This window comes from Bufo gargarizans, chromosome 1, assembly GCF_014858855.1.
Source record: "Bufo gargarizans isolate SCDJY-AF-19 chromosome 1, ASM1485885v1, whole genome shotgun sequence".
NCBI classification, from domain to species: Eukaryota; Metazoa; Chordata; class Amphibia; order Anura; family Bufonidae; genus Bufo; species Bufo gargarizans.
The window spans coordinates 135,899,985-135,919,989 of record NC_058080.1 but is presented as its reverse complement, the minus strand read 5'-3'; the positions used below and the strand labels follow the sequence as shown (position 1 = coordinate 135,919,989).

Below are 20,005 nucleotides of genomic sequence, written 5' to 3'. Positions count from 1 at the left end.
TCTGATAGTTGCACTCCGCGGAAGACAGTTTCCGGGAGTAAAACCCACAAGGAAGCAGAGGACCCTCTGGTGTTCTACGCTGAGACAGGAGGGCGCCTACTCCCGTCTCAGACGCGTCCACCTCGAGGACAAAAGGCAACCCAGGGTTGGGATGCGACAGAATCGGAGCCGACACAAAGGCGGACTTTAGAGCCTCAAAAGCTCGGATGGCCTCGAGCGGCCAGACCTGAGGATTACTGCCCTTCCTGGTCAGATCCGTGAGAGGCTTGGCTAGCATGGAAAAGTCCCTGATGAACTTCCGATAATAATTGGCGAAGCCCAAAAAGCGCTGCAGGGCACGAAGCCCACTGGGCTGGGGCCACTGTAAGACAGCCGAAACCTTCTCAGGATCCATGGAGAACCCCTCAGCGGAAATGATGTAACCTAAGAAGGTTACCTGGGATCGGTGAAATTCGCATTTCTCAAGCTTACCGAACAGCTTGTTCTCTCGTAAGCGTTGCAACACTCGTCTGACATCCAGAATGTGGGCCTCCATGGATGCAGAATATACCAAGATGTCATCCAAATAGACCACCACACACTGCTGCAACAGGTCACGGAAAACATCGTTGATGAATTCCTGGAAGACTGCGGGCGCATTGCACAACCCAAAGGGCATAACCAAGGATTCATAATGACCGGTCCTGGTGTTAAACGCGGTCTTCCACTCATCGCCCGCCTTGATCCTTACCAGGTTATATGCCGCCCTCAGGTCGAGTTTGGTAAAGACCGTGGCCCCTTTGAGGCGATCGAACAGCTCGGAAATCAAGGGTATCGGGTAAGCGTTCTTGATCGTGATGCGATTGAGACCCCTGTAATCGATGCAAGGCCTCAACTCGCCGCCCTTCTTTTTCACAAAGAAAAATCCAGCCCCTGCCGGGGACGAGGATTTGCGAATGTGTCCGCGTGAAAGCGCATCCCTCACGTACTCCTCCATGGCCTCATTCTCCGCTACCGACAGTGGATAGACTTTGCCACGAGGAGGAACGGCACCGGATTGTAACTCTATGGCACAATCGTATGGGCGGTGCGGAGGTAGGGCAACCGCGCGCACCTTATCGAATACATCCCGGTACTCTTCGTATTCAGGAGGCAACAGAGAGTCCGAGGAAGTACACAGCAACTTGACAGGCCCATGGATGCAACTAGCCCCACACTGCGGTGACCACGAGAGGATCTCGGACCGATCTCCAATCGAAAGTCGGATTATGCTTCTGGAGCCAGGGGTACCCCAAGACCACCGAGTAGTGTGGAGACGAAATAACCTGGAGACAGACCGACTCTCTGTGAACGGCACCAATGGCTATCCCCACTGGAAGGGTCTCATGAGTCACGTGTGGCGGCAGAAGGGGTCTGCCGTCTATCGCCTCAAGAGCCAGTGGGGAACCTCGAGGCTGCAGAGGAATGGAATTGGCGGCAACGAACACTCTATCAATGAACAAACCACCAGCACCAGAGTCCACCAACGCCTGGGTCGTCACCGAGCCCCCGACCCAGGAGAGAACAACCGTGATCAGTGGTTTGTCAACACGGGAAACCGGGGACGAGGAGACTCCACCCAAGATCTGCCCCCGACAGGACCTCAGGTGCGAGCGTTCTCCCGGACGGTTCGGACATGCCAACCGAAAATGCCCACCGAGACCACAGTACATGCATCGGCCCTCGCGTCTCCGGAGTACCCTCTCCCCCTCAGACAGGCGAGCAAACCCCCGCTGCATGGGTTCACCCCCAGACAAGTCATCCCCAGGAGGCGTGGGAGGAGAGGGAGGCACGGGTGGGACAGCAAACGTAGGCGCCAATCTGTTAGGAGGCCTCCGCAGGCTCTCCTTAAAGGAAGGTCTCTCCCTGAGTCTGGTGTCAATCAAAATCAGGAAAGAAATAAGAGACTCGAGCTCCACTGGTAGGTCCTTAGCTGCAACCTCATCCTTCAAGGCATCCGAGAGACCATGAGAGAAAGCAGCGACCAGAGCCTCATTATTCCAGCCCACCTCTGCTGCCAGGGTACGAAACTCAATGGCGTATTCAGCTACGGATCGTGAACCCTGTCTGATGGACATAAGGAGCTTCGCAGCAGAGGCAGCACGAGCCGGCACATCGAATACCTTCCGAAGAGAAGCAACAAAACCGGAAAACTCGGCAACCACCGGATTGTTGTTCTCCCATAAAGGGCTGGCCCAGGCCAAGGCCTTGTCCGAGAGCAGCGAGATCAAGAAGCCCACCCTTGATCTCTCAGTAGGAAAGGCATGTGGCAGCAACTCGAAGTAAATGCCCACCTGGTTAAGGAAACCTCGGCACTGAGTTGGCTCTCCCCCAAAGCGCTGTGGAAGGGGGGCAGAACCGGTCATACCCTGAAACACCACAGGCGCAGCAACAGGTGTCAGGGTAGACTCTGGTGCAACAACCGGAGCGGCAGTAGGAGCGGGCCCAGGAGCGACAACCGACCCATCGGCAACGGAAGCGAAATGAGCCGTGCGTTCAAGCAGGGTTTGCAACGCCACAGCGAACCGACCCAACAGGTGATCCTGCTGATCAAGTCTGGCAACCAGCGTAGGTAGCGAGGGTGGCCCTGTACCGTCAGAATTCATGGCTTGGTCCTAATGTCATGGAACCATGAACCAGACGTACAACAAGAGATAAGTGGAAAATAAGAAGGTTTTATTGAAGAGCAAGCCGTAAGCAAAGTCCGAACGGATGGCTAAACCGAAGCAGGGTCTTGCGGAGACAGAGGTCAGGAACCAGAAGGGTAGTCAGACGAAGCCAGGAACAGGAACCAACGGGGTAGTCAGACGAAGCCGGAATCAGGAACCAACGGGGTAGTCAGACGAAGCCGGAATCAGGAACCAACGGGGTAGTCAGACGAGGCCAGGATCAGGAACCAGAAGCAGCAGCAGTCTTGGAAGCATGTGAACACAGGAGGACCAAGCAAGGAACTGAAGCCACAGACCTCCTATATATATGAGCTAGGCATCCAGCTCCTCCCAGTGGGAAGGAGGAGCCGCAGGGTGGGAGGCTACAAGAAAACCCAGAAACCAAGATGGCCGCCAGCACATGTCAAACGAAGGGAACAGCAAGGAGGTAAGACCATGACAGGTGCTCACCTACTCTCCTCCTCAACTCCCTTTTAGTCTTACCCACATAATTTAAGGGACACGTACATGTTATAAGATAGACCACTCCACAGCTCCTACAATTACCAAAGTCCCTTATCTCAAAAGTTCTATCCGTTGTGACACTTTTAAAGGATTTTGATGTAATAATGAATGGGCATGCTATGCAACCACTACATTTAAATGTTCCCAACGGTCTCCTATCCAACCAGGTTCCAGAGGTTTTCGGTGTGGTGTAGAAACTATGGACCAAATGGTCCCTTATCGATTTTCCCCTCCTGAAAGTGATCCCTGGTTTGGGTGGGAGCACATCTACAAGATCTCTATCTGTTCGGAGGATGTCCCAATGCCTTCTCAAGATTTCGAATACCCTCTCATGAGAGTCATCGTACGTTCCAATAACCCTAATAACTTGATTCTGTATTTCATCCTTTTTATTAGGGTTCAGAAAATCATCTCTGTTGTGTGTGAGGGAATGCCTAAATGCCTTTTTTAGTGTCACGTCAGGATAGCCTCTATTTAGAAATCTTTCCCTAAGGTCCCTGGACTGTGCCATAAATGTGGGGGTATCAGTACAGTTCCTCCTGATCCGAATATATTGGCCCTTAGGGATGCCTCTTTTTACTGGGTTCGGATGAAAACTCCCCCAGTGTAGGAGGCTATTGGTGGCCGTCGGTTTTCTAAATGTTTCAGTATACAGTGTTCCATTCCTTTTTGAAATTTTGATATCTAGGAATGAGATCTCCCTCTCATTTATTTCGTAGGTAAATCTTAGGCCTATGGGATTGTTATTCAGTGATGTGACAAAAGACTTGAAGGCAACCTCTGGACCATCCCACAAGAGAAAGATATCATCAATGTACCTTCCCCAGAAGGTAATGTGGGTGGTCCAGGGTTCCTCCACATCACTGAATACAAGTTGGTCCTCCCACCAGCCCAGGAGCAGATTTGCGTAGGTCGGAGCACAGGGGCTACCCATCGCGGTGCCCCTGAGCTGGTGGTAAAACACATTCTTAAAAAGGAAGAAATTGAGTGATAGAACAAAATTAAGGATACTGATCATGAATAAATTGTGCGCTCTGAACTGAGTACCCCTAGTTGTCAAAAAGGACTCGACTGCCTTAACTCCCCACTCATGAGGTATACTGCTGTAAAGGGCCTCAACATCAATAGATGCCAAAAATGTCTTTTCCTCCACAGCAGCATCCTGTATTCGCAGGAGGAGGTCAGTCGTGTCCCTTATGTACGAGGGCAATGCTGAAACAAATGGTCTCAGGACCTGGTCAATATAGATGCTGGTATTTTGAGAGAGGGAATCTATTCCAGATACTATCGGTCTCCCTTTCAACGGATCCACCCCCTTATGGATTTTCGGGAGTGCGTAGAAAGTTGGTATCTGGGGATTTTTTGGAGACATAAATTTGACCTCATCTGATGAAATTAGTTTATCCTCAAATGCCTGTAAGAGGATCTGGTCCAGTTCCTCTGTAAAAAGGTTTGAGGGATCATCCCGTAGTCGACCGTAACAGTCGGCATCATTGAGAAGGCCTTCACACATCCCATTATACATAGTGTGGTCCATAATAACAATGTTGCCCCCCTTATCGGCGGGTTTCACAATGATGCTACTGTCTTTTTGTAGTCCAATAAGGGACTCTCTTTCCTGTCTAGTAAGATTCCACCCAGACCCTTGTTGTGATCTAATCTTTTCCAGATCCTGGATCACCAGTCTGGAGAAGATATCGATTGCGGAATTTTCTTGGGGCGGGGGCATTCTATTGCTTTTGGGACGCAGTTTGGTGAAGGGGCCCAACCCATCTTGTTGGTAAGGACCTTCATTAATGGAAAGGAGGAGTCTGGTATCCTTTAGGCAATCCAATGGGATGCCCAATTTGGTGCATTCCTGAGTAAAATCATGATTTACTAGATTTTTGCCACTACTTCCTTTACAGACTTTAGTGCATTTTTTACTTAATATAGTGTATTTGAACTATAGAACGTTTCTTGTTGTTTGTTTACCAAAATTCAATTTAATAATAAACAAGGGACTTTAAAGTGATGGATTTTATAGATCTGTACATTATGTGAAGAATTAAATATTAAATGCTTCATTTTTTATATAAAATATGTTTAAATAATACTAAAACATAAATTGGAATTATTTAGTTGTTTTTACAATTCTATGCTTTTTGTGTCATATTTACAGTAGGGGTTGTAAAAATAAGAGGTAACTTCATCAGGGGTACTCAAAGTTGCCACCTTACAGTAGTTCAGAGCTAGTCAAAGAATAGATGGCAACCCGTGTAGCGTCTTTTGTTGGCACCCCTTCTCTTGCTTCAACAGTGACCTATCATGTGTACAAATGAATGTACCAAAGCCTGTCTAAGTATCAGCCCCATACAGTGTAATATAGCATGCCGGCCAAATAACTGTCTGATATTTTGTCCAAAATACATTTCCATATAGGTACTTAAATAACAATGTACAAAGTTCTGTCACCATATAATGCCAGCATGCAGTGGCCAAATAATAGCTCCATAGATAAATACTGTAATACTGTATTACATCCCATTATTTTCCCAGAACTTGCCTGTGAAAAAAATTATCTGGGGTGGCAAGCATGAGCACAAGTATTTATAGGAGTTATCCAACCCCTATAATGACCACCACAATGCCCGGGCCCCTCGTATACAATATACTTACCTGCTCTAAAAATATTCCTGTTTGTTGCAAACATCTTTCAATTAAGATTTCTCATATTTTTAGTCTTTTCAATTTTAATTTTTTTTATATTTCTAATTCTTTTTTTTTACAAAACTTTTTTTTAACCAAAAATGTTGTTAATTTGTTACAAAAATATTGTTTGCTGGTCTGATTCTCATCTATCAGTTTGCTGCAAGACTTTCTGTTACGATGGAAAGGTTATATATGTTATTTGTCTGTGAGGTATGTTTATTAAAATGATATTCAAAAACATTTTTTTAATAATTCAGTTTATTTTATATAATACAGTTACTGTCTTAGTCTGCATGTTTTCTTTTTCCCTGAGACGTGCATTTAGTACCCAAGGGGTCTTGCAAAATATATTTAATGCTGAAAACCATGTTTCCTTGGTAACATGTCAAAGCTAAGTGGCAAAGACATTGCAGAAAGCAATAATAAAATGTCTAAGCTTAAAAAGGTTTTCATTTGGTAGATTAAGATATTGGTATATGCAAAACTGGCTTTTACAGCAACATACCGTACGAGTCTACCTAGGATTATATTTGTTATGCATAGATATAAAGGAACAAGGAAAGTATATGAGATTGAGCAAATGTAAGCACATTACCTAACTGGACCATCAGTTGGAATAATCCCTCTTGGACAATAATAGTAGAAACCTCATCCAATGATGAACAAGAAACATTTTTTTTTTATTCATTTATATTTCAGATCGGTTTCACAACCATATTATGGCCTTCATAAGCCTTATATTTAAGAGGAGTGGAGACCAAACAGTAGATTGTGAATAACCACAAGCCCTTACACATTGAAGGGCACAAGGTTCTTCTCCTTCTGTCTTCTACATAGAGCTAGGGAGAAAGAAAAACTGTATCATAGGTTCATTTTTCACTTTATTTTCCCCCAGTGTTTACTAGCCAAATGCTTATTGCTAAAATGTAAAACCCTGCTTAAAACTGTATACTGTCTTTTAGTAGAACTTTATTAGATTTTGATCAGATGGTCAAACACAAGGCCCTAGGACTGCAAGCTAACAGTATTAACCACTAAACTACTATGCTGCCCGATGTGTCTCATGACTTCCATAAGTACAGTTCATGTACAGGAGACGGAGTTCACATGGCACTCAACAGAGGGTTAAAATCTTCTTTATTTCTTCTGTTATGCAGGTAAACAAAGACATGGACATATAGGTGCCGTTTTGTGCTGGTGTGCACGTCGCGTGTGTGTAGGCCAGAAGAAGTGCACACCTTGAAAGTGCACACGCATGAAAAGGCCATCTCCTACATGTCCATGTCTTCATGTGTCTGCATTACAGAATAATGAAGATTTCAACCCTCTGGTGAGTGCCATGTGAACTCTGTCTCCTGTACATAGATTTATACTCTGCATAGAGCACCACCGAAGAGATGTTGTGAAGGGGGGATCCAGCACAAGGTCCGCAACAGCAGAAGAAGGCGATTAGCTACAGGAGTGCCAGTCATGTAAATTGGAATTACATTAGCACAGTCATTGTCATTGACATTTGAGGACCAGCTAATTTTTTTACTGAAACTTTAACTGAAACTTTTATTACACTTTTTAAAAACATTGTGACAGATTTTGCTAATCCTATACATGGTATAAAGTTAGGGGGTAATGTATCAAGTGCGTTGAGTGATTTTGCCTGTTTTACCAAATTTATTTATGATGAATTTACACCATTTTAGGGTGGTTTGCGCCATGCCCAGAAGCTTGCATTTTCTAAGGAGTGGCCAGATGTTTTGTGGGCAGTGTTACATTTTTAAGCTAGGTTTATCATTATAACTTTTTACAAAAAGTCATAAAAAAAGTGTCATTTTGTTCCAGTTCTCTGCCGTACAAACTGACATTGCCTTTGTAATAACAATGACTACACTTTAAACTGAAAAATCCATAGGTATTTTGTGCCATAAACTTAATATGACTTGCAAAATTTTGTACATTTTCACAAGAAAACTGTCTTCAACCCAGGCAGACACAAAAAAATAAGAAAGAGCAAAGAGCCCCATATTAAAATATTTTCCCATCAGACAGTCTGTCTAGACCTGTAGCAGATTTATCACAGGGGCTCTGTCACGAGGGTGTCAAGAACCACGCCTGACTCCGTTATACCCGGGGTCAAGAAGTCGCATCGGGTGGCTGCGTGCTCTATGTAGAAAGATAGGGCTGTTTCTTTATGGTAGCTTTCTGGGTTTGCTTTGCAACCCTTTTTGGCTCACTCAGGGATCCGTAGCTCCTTCTCCTCAGCTGTTCCTTGTCCAGCACTCCCAACCTCCTTATATTCCCCTCTCACACTTCTCTGGTTGCCAGATATAGAGCTTCCTGCCTGGACTTCTATACTGACCCACTGGAGCTGTGTTGCTGCGTTCCCTGGTTGTTGTTCCAGAGTGTTACCCTCCGGATCCCTGTTGGGCCTTTGTGGTCTGCTGTGGTCGCCCACCTGGGTTTATGTGTTTGTCTGTCCTCTCCTTGGTGTTTTCCTCTTAGTGTCAGTGGTGCGGACTAGTGATCCCACCGCCCCGTTCACTACCTAGGGCTCATCTTAGGGAAAGCCAGGGTTTAGGCACGTGATCGGCGTACGGGTGAGAAACCCGTCTAGGGACGTCAGGGCAGTCAGGTGCCAGCCGCAAGATGAGTCAGGGGTCACCACATTTCCCTCTCCCTTGGGCAGGGCCTTCCCTTTTCCCTCCCTTTGCGTGACGCCAGTCATTACAGGCTCAGGCTGCATGAAAAATGTGGGGTGAAGGGACAGACACTTTTCTCAGACTCTACCAACTATTTGTTGACTTACTATGAGACAGAATTTTATTCCAGAATTGTGGCACAATTTTGGAGCAAAATGGCACTTCTTAAGTACCACCCTCTTTCCCACAAAGCCCCCCTCCTTTAGAGCTAGCCTAAAAAAATTGGAAAAGCCCTAGTTGCACCAAAATACACCAATTTGAAACACCTATTAATCAAATGCTAGGTGCACACACTTTAGTATATCTAGACCAATGTTTTATGCAAATCTGCTACATGCATTGTATTTATGGAGTATGTACTGTAATCCTAAGGAGTGTGGTACCATCACATGGTATATAAATTCCTGTATTGAAATTATCATCAGATGGCTCCTAAAATACTTAAAAAAAACTGGATTTTTTAAAAATAATAAAATTACAACAAACTATACCTTCCTATAGTATAGTATAAAACACCTAGTGAGAATGATCATGAGTAATCCCATGTAGATTGTCTTATTAACCTTCACAACATAATTGAATGGCAATTAAAAAGAAGTACCTTGCAATATTTTGCACCACATTTGTACAGGCAGAGCAGCTACTCTCCAATGTTAATAGCATCATCTCTAAATAACTGCAAACTCCCAAATGAACCACGATACATCCTAATGCTGGAAACCTTCCAGTGGCAATGAGACTGTTTATTACTGCTTAGGTCGATAGAGGCAAATGTATTTTGTATTCCCAACTCATCAGTGCTGACTTTGAGTTGAGTCATATATGTACAGTATACTACATTGTTGAATAAGTAGGTATTCTGGGAGCACAAATATAAAGTGGTCAGAAATTATGAAAAAGTTGGAAATATATAATTAACCATTTTGTAGCAGTCTTGTACTGATTTAATACCAAGGATTTGACAGAATATATTTATATAGGCAGATTGACTCAACAACTTGTATACTCTTACTTTTGTATTATACAGGATACATTACTTATCCCAGGTCATCTAAGCCCGCACTATGCTCTCCCAAACTTTTGAAGCAAAGTTAAAGGTGTATTCCAGATTTTCTATTTGTAGATATAATATGAAATTATACAATTTTGTAATATACATGTATTTAGAATTCTCTATACATACCCTTATATCAGGTAATTGACCCCTATATGAAGTAGAATGTTATAGCCCATATATCAGTCCTCTGTAATGTATCTATGGCCTAGCAAATATGGCATCAGTCATGAGACACCCTTGTAATTTTTGAAATTCAGTAAGCAACAGTGTTACATGAAATAAATTAACTAGGTCGGCACATAGATCACATTCATTGGATAATAAAATAAGACTACTGTTGGAATAATGATTCTTATTGTGGTTATTATAGTAACTATATCACTGTGTGTATTTACATGGTGGCCTGTTTCTAGGTGATGTTCTAAAATGGCTGCCAGTCTCTAGGTGTTGTCATGTTGCTAATAATGTTTAGTGTAAAAAACAAAACAAAAAAAAAATACACATATATCTTCTTCTACATAGACACTGACAGATAGGATGTTGAGCTGCTGCAAGTAGTAATACTGTATAGGTTCTGCTTCCAAACAAACTACTACTCACCTGTTAGATACCTGGACAGTTAACTGAAAGCCAGATCGCATGATACTCGTAAGGGTCACATGATAGCTCACATGACTGAAGCCATGTTTAGTCCTATCCAGCTCTCCTATGGATGTATTTTACAGAACTGAAATGAGCTATACCATTCTTTTTTCACATGTGTCTGCTGAGGCACAAGAAGTGGTGTCCTCAGAAACCCTGTGTGAATGGAGTAGTGGTGTGCATGCATGGCCACTGCTTTTATTCACTTCTATGGGACTGCTGGAGAAAGCAGTGTGCTCAACAGTTTGCCAAATGATGTATTCTCCAACAGCCCCATAGAGTTTAATGGAGTGGCAACAGAAAGAGGTGACCGCTGGTCCATTCAAATGCTCAGTACAAAACTTGTGATCAGTGCTAAGTATCCATGAACACATGGCATTTGGTCTGCCATCAATATCAGATAGGTGATCAACCCATTTTCAGAATGGGGCCCCATCAATTGAACGAGTGTGCACAGCGCATGCATAGCGTGCTCACCATTCATTGCTATGCAAGAACTGAAACTAGCCAAGCAAGTGCACGTGGCTATTTTCGGAAGTCCCATAGCTGTGAATGGACGGCACACTGCACATGCAAAGCCACCTCTCCATTCACCATTGCGGGACTGCTGGAAATAGCCAATCCAGTGCTTGACTATTTTTGGAACTACTATAGCAGTGAATGGAGGGTGGCCACGCTGGAACGGTGCTATCTCCCTTACTTAAGGGAGCTCATTCTGGAGATGGTTCCAGAGGTGGGACCTGCACCTATCTGACATTGATGGCATATCCTAGCAATATGCCATGAATGTCCGAGATAGGAATACCCCTTTAACCAATGTTGATGGTTTTACAGAATATTTACTAACATCACACCTATCATACATACCATAGCCAACAAAATTGAAAATTACATATCAAGGATAAAATGCTATAAAATAAATAGTGTTGTTTCTTTTAGATAGGGCAAAAAGTTCTTCAATGTTGAAATGTTGAGATTAAAATGAGATAATGTCATGCATGGAAGAGAAACAAATAGAATCCCACAAGACTGACATAATGAGATATAAATTCTATTAATTCCATTCTCTTGATTAGAGAAGCTGAAGGAGAGGAACTGAGGACATGTTGCCTAGGATAAGAAGGACATGCTCTGTCCCCTGCTCAGCACCATTACCCATAAGGGAAAGCAAAAGAATGTAAAACTCCACTCCAAGCTGCCACAAGGGGAACGTAACACTCTGGTTAATTATGGCTCAGTGAATGTGCTAGTTCTGTTCCGTGTCAATTTGATAAAAACTCAGTACAGCAAAGTTAAGGCATATCTTATATAATCCTATTTCCTTCCAACATTTTATGTGTCGCAAATTATTCTCAGTGCCCTGCTGGCAACTGTCTCTGTTTATAGGCATGCAGCACAGAAAAACAGAGCTTTGTCTTCCCGTAATTAACTAATTTATTTATAGACTAGCAATTAATTTATGCATTCATGTTTGATTAATGCTTACTGAATAGTTTTAATAAAAGTTCAATTTCATCAGTAGGACAAGCGATCCAAATGGCAAATGTTTTGTTATTTTTGCTGCTGTATAAACCCATGTGTTTATGTCAAACTGGAGAACATAGTGAATATTTAAGCAAAAAATATATATTTCTTATACTGAGACATACTGCAAAGCTTAAAGGGAGAGAACACTTAAAGGAAATGTGTCACCTATATTTTCTGCCAGTTAAAACCAGATAGTGACATCATTTTTTTTTCTACTCTAGTCTCTGTATCATTTTTTATTCTATTTCTTGATAATTTTTATGGGGGCAGACATCTTGCTTGAAGGGGCTTTCTCAGATCTATATACTGATGACCTATCCTCTGGATAGATTGTCAGTATCCGATTGGTGGGGGTCCGACATCTGAGACCCACGCCATTCAGCTGATTGAGAAGGCATTGGTGGTCCCGTGAGAGCCACAGCCTTCTTTCTGCTTTTCCTAGGCCAGTGACGACATGTTCAACGGTCACAGGGCCTAGGAGCAGCTCAGCCCCATTCAAGTGAATCCAGATGCTTCTCACAAATGCTTTCAGTCACATCTAGATCAGCGGATCCGGCAGGCAGTTCTGACGACGGAACTGCCCGCCGGATCACACTGCCGCAAGTGTGAACGTAGCCTTAGTGTTTGTGTTTTATTTATTTTTTACTTACTATTAGCCCCCTTAGGGGCTGGAACCCTTGTCCTATTCACCCTTAGGCCCCTTTCACATGGGTGAGATTTCTGCGCGGGTGCAATGCGAGAGGTGAACGTATTGCACCGCACTGAATCCGGACCCATTCACTTCTATGGGGCTGTGCACATAAGCAGTGATTTTCACGCAGCTCTATGTTGTGCGTTTTTTACGCAACGCAGGCACCATAGAAGTTAATTGGGCTGCGTGTAAATCGCAAGCAAGTGCGGATGCGGTGCGATTTTCACGCATGGTTGCTAGGATGAAAGTCTATTCACTGAGCTATTTTCCCTTATAACATAGTTATAAGGGAAAATAATAGCATTCTTTATTGCAGAATGCTAAGTAGAAGGTCGATTGAGGGTTGAAAAATAAAAATAAAGAACTCACCTCCTCTAATTGATCGAGTAGCTGCCGGTCTCCTGTTCTTTCTTCAGGACCTGTCAATCACATGGTAAATCACATGATCCATCACTATGGTAATGGACCATGTGATGAGCTCAGTGACGTCACCACAGGTCCTTTGACAGGTCCTGAAGAAAGAACAGGAGACCGGCAGCTACGCAATCAATTGGAGGAGGTGAGTTAAATTATTTATTTATTTTTTAAGCCTCATTGGCACTGCACCACCAATGTTTATTATACTGGGGTGTTGGGGGGGGGCGCACTGCGCCACCGATGTTTAGTATACTGGGGTGTTGGGGGGGGGCGCACTGCGCCACCGATGTTTAGTATACTGGGGTGTTGGGGGGGGGGGGCGCACGGCACCACCAATGTTTATTATACTGGGGTGTTGGGGGGGGACGCACTGCGCCATGATGTTTAGTATACTGGGGTGTTGGGGGGGGGGCGCACAGCACCACCAATGTTTATTATACTGGGGTGTTGGGGGGCGCACTGCGCCGCCAATATTTAGTATACTGGGGTGTTGGCGGGGGGCGCACTGCGCCACCAATGAAGATAGCTGACCTGTTTATACAAATACAGGAGGCAGGTGCTGGAATCAAATAGCCTCTATGACAGGGAGCTGCGATCCGCTGCAGTTAACTACTCAGGTGACGCAGCTCCCTGTCATAGAGGTCGGGTGTCGGCTATTTGATTCCGGCATCCGCCTCCTGTATTTGTATTAACAGGTCAGCTATCTTCATCGGCGGTGGGGCAGAGAACAATCAGCTCCTGTGACCCGCTGCTGTATTCAACTGTAGAGCTGCGGTGGCGGGTCTAGTAGCAAATGGCGACAAGACTAAAAAGTCTTGTCGCCATTTGTAAATTCTAAAATCTGGAGCCCTGCACCTGCTTCCACAAAATACAGATTAAGGGTTGTGATATACCTGCTTCCACAAAATATTGATTAAGGGGTTCTATATACCTGCTTCCACCAAATATTGATTGTGGTCTGCAATACACCTGCTTCCACAATTTACTGATTAAAGGGATTGATATACCTGCTTTCATCAAATATTGATTGAAGTCTGCAATACACCTTCTTCCACAAAATACTGATTAAGTGGTTTGATATACCAGCGTCCACAAAATACTGATTGAGGCCTGCGATATACCTGCTTCCACAAATCAAGTCAAGACCACAGCCAGTATGGCTGTCAAAAAATCCATCAACCTACAGTATTGTCAACTTCTGTTTCATCGGGTTTAAAAAGAAATCACATTGTTCCTTAAGAAATTCTACCTCGACTTAATCCCTATAGTTACTCTTAGTCATCTCACACATCTCAAGATCAGAAATGTGACATCTGACAATGGCTTGAAAATAGTCCCTAACCTAGTGCTTATGTAAAATACAAAACAACAAAGTTTCAGAATGTTCGATCCAAATTGTATGAAAACTCTTGAGTAGCTATCAAAAACTCATCATGTCAAGAAAGATCAGTGTTCATTTTACTAGATTATATTTCTCTTAACACACTGCAAAGACAGAACAATTTTGCTAAAGTACCATATGCAATCTTCCAACTAAATGGAATACTACCTTGTAAGTATTTGACACACTACAAGGAATACGTTTCAGTTATATTTTGTTTCATGCATTTTCCTGAAATCTTTAGGGATAATAACCTACAGAAAAAAATTCTAAATTGCTACTCCCATTGATAAGATGTTTTTGTATTTTTTCATTATTAATATTATACCTCCTCCCATGAATCTTTTTGTATCAAGAAGATGAGAACTACTTACAAAAAGCAGCAGTGATTTTCCAGGATACAGCTTGTGACCACTTTAGCCAATTCCTGCCCTCAGCAATCTAATGCTACGGACAGCGATTGGCTGCAGTGGTCACATGCCGTATCCTGGCACAATACCAATACTGTGATATGCACAGTAATGTGCTGGTATACGCAGATGACCCCTGCAGCCAAACTCTTTCCTCAATGGAGGATTACTGAAGACAGCAATTGGCTGCAGCAGTCAAGTGCCATATCCCTTCATATCACCACTGCTGTTAGTAAACAAACCATAGGAGGAGAACCATAGGCTGGTAAGTTTAACATCTGCAATTGGTAAACTGTAGGTTTTCCAAGGGATGCTATCTTGGAGTACCTCAATGAAAATAAGCAAATAACGCCATATCAGCATGACTTCATGAGGGATCGGTCATGTCAAAATAATGTAATCAGTTTCTATGAGGAGGTAAGTTCTAGACTGGACCACAGCAAATCAATGGAAGTCATAAACTGACATGAAAAAGGATTTAGCAATTTTAGTGGACAGCAAACTAAGCTGTAGAAAACAGTGCCAGGCACCTGCTGTCAAGGCCAATAAGATAATTGATGTAAAGTAAACTGTGTAAAGTAATGAACACGGAAGATGACACTATACTGCTACAGATGGATCTGGATAGATTGGAGGCTTGGGCAGAGAAGTGTCAGATAAGGTTTAACACTGACAAATGTAAGGTTATGCACATGGTGAGGAATAATGCAAGTCACCAGTACATACTAAATGGTAAAACACTAGAAAAGGACCTAGCAATTTTAATAAACAGCAAACTAAGCTGCAAAAAACAGATAATGGGTTGCATCAAAAGGGGCATAGATGCCCGTGATGAGAACATAGTCCTACCACTTTACAAATCATTAGTCAGACCACACATGGAGTACTGTGTACAGTTCTGGGCTCCAGTGAACAAGGCAGACATAGCAGAGCTGGAGAGGGTCCAGAGGAGGGCAACTAAAGTAATAACTGGAATGGGTGGACTACAGTACCCTGAAAGATGATCAAAATTAGGGTTATTCACTTTAGAAAAAAGACAACTGAGGGGAGATCTAATTACTATGTATAAATATATCAGAGGTCAGTACAGAGATCTATCCCATCATCTATTGATTCCCAGGACTGTGACTGCGACGAGGGGACATCCTCTGCGTCTGGAGGAAAGAAGGTTTGTACACAAACATAGAAGAGGATTCTTTACGGTAAGAGCAGTGAGACTCTGGAACTCTCTGCCTGAGGTGGTGGTGATGGTGAGTACAATAAATGAGTTCAAGAGGGGCCCGGATGTATTTCTGGAGTGTAATAATATTACAGGCTATAGCTACTAGAGATGGGTCGTTGATCCAGGGAGTTATTCTGATTGCCTGATTGGAGTCGGGAAGGGATTTTTTATTCCCCTAAAGTGAGGAAAATTGACTTCTAACTCACATATTCTTTTTTTTGCCTTCCACTGGATCAACTTGCAGGATGACAGGCTGAACTGGATGGACAGATGTCTTTTTTCGGCCTTATGTACTATGTTACTATGTTACCTCCTGGACATGTGTGATTAGAGCACTGGGGGTGATTGAAACATATTCCATGCATAGATATGTAAATCATTTGTAAAATATGACTCTGGGAACTTGCCATCATTCCAAGTGGACACTATGGCCAACATCTAAAAATTTGAGTGCTGGCACAAAATATGGCAACTTGGCGGATTTTGGTGCAATTTAGTGCATCTAATATTACAAAAACCCACTGCACCTACATTGGCAGTGGGATATCACTTAATGCAAAAGGGGGAAGGCCTTAGAATGATAGGGGTGTGGCCTAAGATGTTGCATTATATAGCAAAATTGTGTCACAATTGTGTTATAAAATTATATTGCAAAGAAAGTCAACCAATAGTTGGTATAAATGTAGACAAAAGGGTCTAACCATGTACCAAATTTATCATCAAGTCTGAGCCTTTGTTTACAGAGTGTCTAGACAGGCTGTCTAAATTGATGCCATGTACAGGATTAGTAAATCTTCTCCTATATGCTGTAAATGAAAATTATATTGTAATAGTTTTTCTAATCTGGGTAGTAGATCTTAAAGAAAAGTTGAAAACTGTCCATACTACATGTAATTCGATAGGTTCAGTCTTTTAGAATGGAAGCTCTGTCATCAATGGAGTTTACAATTTAATTTCCCTATCTTAAGTATGAACACATAAACACACATGACAAACACAGGAAGCCTAGCCGAAGCACATGCACCAAACCCAACATGGAAAGAACATGTAAACTCCATGTAGATGTTGCCTAGGTCAAAATCAAAACTAAGATATCAGTGCTGGAAGCTTCAGCGGGTAACCATTGAGCCACTATATCTTGCATCTAGGAACATACAGTAGATACATTCCATATTTGGTACAAGATCATCACCTAAATGAAAATACCAGATTGATAAGAAAATGACCCTTGGAAACTGGTTAAAGAACTTTTGAATGAACTCTGTAACAAAGTTACATTTGATACCAGTTACAATGACATTACACACTTAACATATTAGCTCTCTTTCGTGCCAATTTTCATTATTTTGATAAATATCAAGTGCTCAGCTTCGTGATAATTAAAATCAGATCCTTATCCCCTCTTCAGCTCAGCACATCCATCTTAAAACATCATAGGAAAATAATGATAAATCACTTATAGGATGCACCGTGCTGACAATTTTGACATTCCAAGAATTTGACTGATTAAGAGGACACATTCATTGGTCTCACGGCGTACAGAAATATTTTCTTTTTTTAGCTGAAGCACCTCTTGAAATTGCTAGGGAAAATTATGCTTAATGCTTTTTACATTTGATTTCCTCCTTTACTTCTCTATGCAAATTATAATGATTTTGATTGCATTTATCATCTGCAACTTCAGCGGGCATAGAACTTAAATCGTAATTTACATTTTGCCGAGATGTCACATGATTCATTACTACTAACATGAACACTGTTGTCTTATTTTATTAGATTTTTCTCTAGCATTATATAATTTATAGTTCTACAAATTTTCAGTACAGCATTTAACCCCACAAATATGAATCATATCATTCTATCACCATCACTATCACTATCATCACTATCACCATCAGCAAAGTATTGTTTACTTACTTCTTTTTGCTTAAAACATTTTTTTTATTAAAATGTTTAAGAATTATACAGGAAATTATTATAGCGAGCTACTTCTCATAAACCTCCAAAAGCACTAGTAATGTATTGGTTCTCAGATATCAAGACTTTTGATATAATCTTGCCAAGGTCTAGTGGCTTCTACTTGTTCACAGTATTTAATTTGATCAAAAATGCAAAATTTCTATGAAAATGTTTCCTACCTTAGTCCATAAAGAACCGTTCCATCTGGATGAAGACGTATCATTCTATTCTTGACAGTAACTCCATGGACAAATGATCTTTTATCATTGAGAAAGTATGTATCAGGTACCCAAAGCTGATCAGCGACCCGATTATCCAATGTAAGGTTAAGGGGGATTCCTGAATAAGAAAGTCGTTTGTCTCTCCAGGACTGCTGAAAATACATAGTGAGCGTATAGTCCTAAGAAAAGCAAAAAAACAAACAAACATATAAACATGATAGTATTTTTCATCACAATGTTTTTTTTAAATACATACACTAGTAATTATAATTCTGCGTGAGTGATGAATCTAATTTCTCATTAAACAATCTTTGATTTGACCGCAATTCATCTCGTTTTGAGAAATTTTGGGTCATTAAAACCACACAGTTGGAAAAGAACAAATGTAAGCAGTAAAATTAATGGATAGAGTCAAGATTTATGATTCAGAAGACTTAAGATCCAAACAGAAGACAATGCATATTAGAAAAATGCTACTCAAAACTCAAAATATTATATTGCTGTAATTATCTGTCACCACTTCTGATACGTTATTTAATATTCTAAAGCATCTTTTCTTAAAAATTTTTGCTGTGTGATTCCTCTATTATTCTTAATAGAATTTGAGAATTTATTGCCAACTGAGTGCTATCAGGTGTGGGTGTGTCCCTGCACCGTCTTCCACTGCTAGCACTGATTGGACAATACCAGTCTGTGTACAGAGACATCCCCACCTGGTAACACTCCGTTGAAAATTCATTCTTAAATTCTAGTAAAAATAACAGAGTTTTAAGAAAAGATGCTTTAGAATATTGAAAGTGGAATTCAATTATTTTCTAAAACAGACATGTCAGAAGTGGTGAAAGTACCGCTATAATTACAGTAATAAAATATTTAATAACAAGAGACTAGTTTATACTTTTAATTTATGGTATTCATGTTTTCAATTATTTTTATTTTTAAAAATTCCTCAAAGTGGTTAAGAAATATAAGAGCCCAACACAGCAGAGCAAAATGTCATGTTTCCCACAGTAGAACATCACTAGCAAAATCCTCATAAATATAGTTCAAGTAGATCAAAGGAATTACAAAGTTCATAGGAGGCCTCCAGGCAGGTGATAAATGTTTTATCATAGGCTACAAGGGTGTCCTATGCATAGAGGTTTAGCTCGTCTTCTCAGTCCAATAGGTACCAATAACTAATACATGGACTGATTTTATAGTAATATATCATAAAGGGCATTATCAAATTATTTTCTAAATTGTGTCATATTGAGGAAATGCATCCCATTCCCAATTATAACAAATAAAATAAAGATACATTATGGCAAGTGAACCAAAATAAACCATAACATTTCAAATTATTTGCACTTATCTGTAATTTGATCTTTGTTCTTAAATGAGTTCATTTATTAAAAATTCAACTTGCAGAAAAAAAATGTGGTAAAAGACTGAAGCATTTTATTTAAACATATTTTCATGAATTCATGTATGATTATTTTTTTCTGCAGTTTTCTAAGATGTTTAGATGTTCCTTCTATTTCTGGAACATTACTTCTGTATTTAAAAATATATTCACATAAAAATAAAAGCTGAATTCTTTAAACCTCTGTTAAGATAAGGTTTCAAGGGCACCAAAAATTAAAAGCCTGCAAGTGTGCTGTGAACTTTTAATAATGAGTGATTGATTCAGATTAGCATAATAAATACCATTGATATAGCATCATAAATATTTGCTACTTGCACAAAGCTGAACCACGGAATGCAACTTAAATATATTTCATAGAATTAATAAGCGACACTTCTACATATTTATATACAGTACCAACATATTGTGCAGCAATGAAAAATGTAATTATCAAAAAAGCATGGACTATAACCATTTATATATATGAAGAACCAATGAGCTCAACATTATGCAGTG

At 41.3% G+C, this 20,005-nt stretch overlaps 1 protein-coding gene across 1 annotated transcript in view; it reads right to left on the bottom strand.

The window, feature by feature from the left end:
- Positions 1-18,372, bottom strand: part of GABRB1 (gamma-aminobutyric acid type A receptor subunit beta1) — a 339,039-nt gene extending 320,667 nt beyond the window's left edge. Inside the window, exon 1 of the mRNA XM_044292653.1 lies at positions 18,061-18,372. Within this exon, the coding sequence (XP_044148588.1) occupies positions 18,061-18,266 (206 nt within the window). The 5' untranslated portion in view covers positions 18,267-18,372. The remainder of the gene's footprint in view (positions 1-18,060) is intronic.
- Between the last annotated feature and the right edge of the window lie 1,633 nt (positions 18,373-20,005).